The sequence below is a fragment of the Helianthus annuus genome, chromosome 15, assembly GCF_002127325.2.
Source record: "Helianthus annuus cultivar XRQ/B chromosome 15, HanXRQr2.0-SUNRISE, whole genome shotgun sequence".
In the NCBI taxonomy this organism is placed as follows: Eukaryota; Viridiplantae; Streptophyta; class Magnoliopsida; order Asterales; family Asteraceae; genus Helianthus; species Helianthus annuus.
Window position 1 is genome coordinate 97,085,280 of NC_035447.2, and position 3,956 is coordinate 97,089,235.

The 3,956-nt window shown below is 34.8% G+C and overlaps 1 protein-coding gene across 1 annotated transcript; it reads right to left on the bottom strand.

Annotated features, from left to right (window-relative positions):
* Nucleotides 1-286: 286 nt before the first annotated feature.
* On the bottom strand, nucleotides 287-3,679 carry LOC110911992 (probable magnesium transporter NIPA1). The gene is made up of 8 exons (XM_022156654.2): nucleotides 3,192-3,679; nucleotides 2,766-2,822; nucleotides 2,586-2,676; nucleotides 2,318-2,478; nucleotides 1,713-1,840; nucleotides 1,491-1,628; nucleotides 866-958; nucleotides 287-775 (listed from the first exon to the last, which is right to left on the bottom strand). Exons 1-8 carry the CDS (start codon nucleotides 3,319-3,321, stop codon nucleotides 587-589), a joined length of 987 nt encoding a protein of 328 aa, XP_022012346.1. The 5' UTR covers nucleotides 3,322-3,679; the 3' UTR covers nucleotides 287-586.
* Nucleotides 3,680-3,956: the final 277 nt, after the last annotated feature.

Sequence of the window (3,956 nt, forward strand, 5' to 3'; positions counted from 1 at the left end):
AAATAGACAATAATTTAAATGAACAACTAATATAATAGATGATTTTGGAAAAAAAAAATAAATAGTAATATTACCAAAACTTGAAAAAAATTATATAAAACTTTAAAAGAATTAACAATGAAGGAGTGAAAAAATATAGGTTTTGCGATTTGCCTGTTTGTAAAAAATGTTTGATTTTGTAACTTCAAAAAAAAAAAAAAAACAATTTTAATAATTATTTGAACAGTGGCAGTAATATTTCAAATCCAATATATTAAGAAGAAAAAATAAATACATAAATGCCAAAAGTTAGAGCTAAAAATTGACAAAGAAACAAAAAATCTGTTAACAGTTTTGTCACAATATGCACATGAATGTAAGCCAAAAAATCATAATAATCAATATTTAATAAAAGGAGCCAAAGGTATGAATCAAATCCTCATGGTTCTCACTTCTCAGCAGCAGCATCTACCCATATATGCACTAGCAACTCTCTTGTTAATAACATCTTAATCTACCACAGACCCTCTAACAGCATGTGACATTTCAGAACTCGGGTCACCGGAGCTTTGGTCAACCACCAGTCACCACAACAACCTGTGCCATTTTACAAGTCCGGCCTTACGGGGCTTTGGTTTCGGCTTCTGGTTGATGGATTTGAAAGTTTAGGGGATTGTGAAGGTATTGCTGGAGTTCCCATATCCTTAGTTTTATGAAGGAGAAACGTCCCCGAGAAAATAGTCACGAAACCACTGAGTTCAGATATAATCTGCGATGCGTTTTGACTATCCCAGTTCTGCAGTTTGGATAATAAATTTCAAGAAAATGTTAAAAAAAAGTTGAAAGTTTTAATTTGATGTCATGGTTACTGTAAAATGTAAATCACCTTGAACATGATCATACTAGCCAAGATGGTGAGGCTTGTAAACATCACATAATACACCGGCGAAATGACAGCAGTATTGAAGGTGTCTAGTGCCTGCAAACACACAATTTTATTTTAATAAAGAACGCATTACTTGTAAATTTTATGTTCGAATTTAAATAATAGAGTAAAATACCATTTTCGTCCCCGAGTTTTGCGACTTTTGTCCAAAGGTTTGTTTTTCCGCATCTGGATCCAAAAGGTTTGAAATCTCGCCATTTTCATCTGGCTCGTTAACTCCATCAATTTTTCTCCTTTAAGTCAGGGATAGTTCCGTCTTTTTTGTTAACTTAAAGGGCAATACAGTGTTTTTTTTATCTAGTAAGGGTATATTAAATGCTTGTACAAAAGAGAAAAAGACCGAATTGCCCTTTAAGTTAACAAAAAAGACGAAAATACCCCTGACTTAACTGAGAAAAATGGATGGACTTAATGAGCCAGATGAAAATGGCAAGATTTCAAACCTTTTGGATCCAGATGCGAAAAAACAAACCTTTGGTCAAAAGTCGCAAAACTGGCCAAACCTCAAGGACAAAAATGGCATTTTACTTTAAAATAAATAGTAAACTATACATTTTAAAATTACCTTGTTCAAATAGTTGAGTTGCGTAAGAATGAAACCGAAAAGCAGCACAGTGAAAAACCATGTTTGGAAGTATACGAACTGATTACTTCCTGAAAACGATAATTTCATGGCGATTCCTACTGCTTTCACACACATAACCTATAATTTTTAACAAGCATTAAAGAGGGACAGAAAACGCGAAAACATAAATGAAAGGAAAGATTTAAAGAAAACAGCACGGACCGTGAGGGAGCCCATAAGAGAGCAAATCCCTACATATACGACCAGATGGGTCCCACCGTAGAGTGGCACATAACGGTAAATAAGTACGCCAACAACAACCAATACAATGCAGGCATAAACCAGAAATCCTGTTTAAAGACCCTAAAAGTTTGTGTTAGAATATAAAACCAAAAAGCATAATCTTTTCTGTTAAATATATGATCTAAAAAGGAATATTGGATTTAATAATCCCAACTATTCGTCATTGGCCGCCAACAGTCCCAACTTCAAAAATAACCACTGGCAGTCCCAACTATTAACATATTGGCCTCCAATGGACCCTGACTAACAGAACCCAAACACCGTTAGTCTCCGGTGGCCGAAAAAACGTTTTTGACCGGAAAACTCATTTTTTGCCAGAAAACTCAACATTTTTGTCCCAGACCTCTTTGTAACCTTATTACGGACCTTTAGGAACCTTTTTCTAGTAAAAGGCTCAATTATTGAAGTCGTCGGAAAACTCCTTTTTTGCCGGAAAACCGTTTTTAGCGGCCTACGGCGAATAGTTGGGATTATTAAAATCCAATATACCATCTAAAAATATAAAGATTTATGATATAACGTACCAGGCTCGGTTGCAAAGAACCAAATTTCTTTAACTGACTTAACTTGAGTCTCTTGTGGAGCATGCAAGACGATTGTGGTTGAACCCACTACACAGAGTGCGCACCCGACTACACCAAAAATATGCAACCTCTCATCCAAACAATAATGGGCTAAAACTGCACTGAATAACATTTTGTGGTACAGATAACAATAGGATAATAGGTAAGTATATTATCAAATTTATTTAGCATTTAAATCAGAAAAATATTAGACAGCAACACTCACTACCTGATTATCATACTTAGAGCTCCTAAAGGGGTTACAAGTATTGCTGGAGCATATGCATAAGCTGCAAAATTTGCCACCTCACCAATGATCACTGCAATACGATCAACTTTAGAGTAATACTAATTAATAAACCGTTATAAAATCGTGAGCTCGATTGTAGCAATGACTAATAGAACTTACTGCTCATCATCCCGGCCCACCACCAGGGTTCTTTCAAGTAAGAATAGCCTCCTGAACCTAATCAAAGAAACATAAGATTGATTAATCAAACCCATAAGTTCACGTCATGAAAGATTAACAAAGCACGTCAGTTATGCAAGATTTGATTACGAAAGCCCATAAGTTAACAAGATCTTATCATGTAAATTTAATTGAATAAGTTAAAACACGATTTGATCATGTATAATTAACAAAACCCAAAAGCTACAAGACTTGATCATGAAAAGTTAACAAATCCCATAATATAAACCAAGGATTATGTATAAATAACAAAACCCATAAGTTAACAAGATTTGATCAGAATTAAGACATAAACCCTATTGTGTTCACAACATACAAATAAACATTTCTAAAAACGAAAATTCAGAGGGAGAGATGAAAGAAAACCTGCTCTAATTCCTGTAGCACCAGCATTCATGAGACCTTTTTTCTTAATAATAAAGCTGGATCCAATAAACACACTTGAAGACACAGCTAACACAAGCCCATGAACATTATCAGACGACATTCCCCCCATTTTAATAAACAAACCCTAAACCAACAATTTTCAACTAAAAACACAAAAATCAAAAGACCCACAACCCAATTTACGATCTTTTCACACTTTCAATCAAAAATCACAACTCAAACCATAAAGAAAGATTTCACCTTTTTGGCAAATGGGTATATTTTGAAATGATCAATTCATGTGGAAGGAAAATGATTGATCAGAGGTTTAAGGTAACAGGGGTTTGAAAAGTTTGCAACTTTTTTTTAATAGAAAAGTGAAGGTTTGAATTTGTTTCACAAAAATGGAAGAGAAAGAGAATATCCAGCGGAGAATGAACGGTACGTCTGCTGCATGCGCCTGAGCTGAGGAAAGGTATAAAAATGAAGTTGGCTTGGCAGGCAGGCAGATTCTGTATCTATCTGTAATATTATTATGCTGACTTTCCTGATAACGGGAATCACTAATGGGCCGGGTATAGCAATTTTGCTGGGCCAGGTCAAAGTTTTTTTACAAAGCTTGTGGCTCTGGACTTGCTTCGTTTCTAGCCCAAAAATTCAGGGCATCCCAATATATATATCTTTTATGGATCAACGGTATCATTTGTATAAAATCAGAATTTTTTTTTTTTTTTACTACAAAAACGGTACGAAGACGGGTTGAGA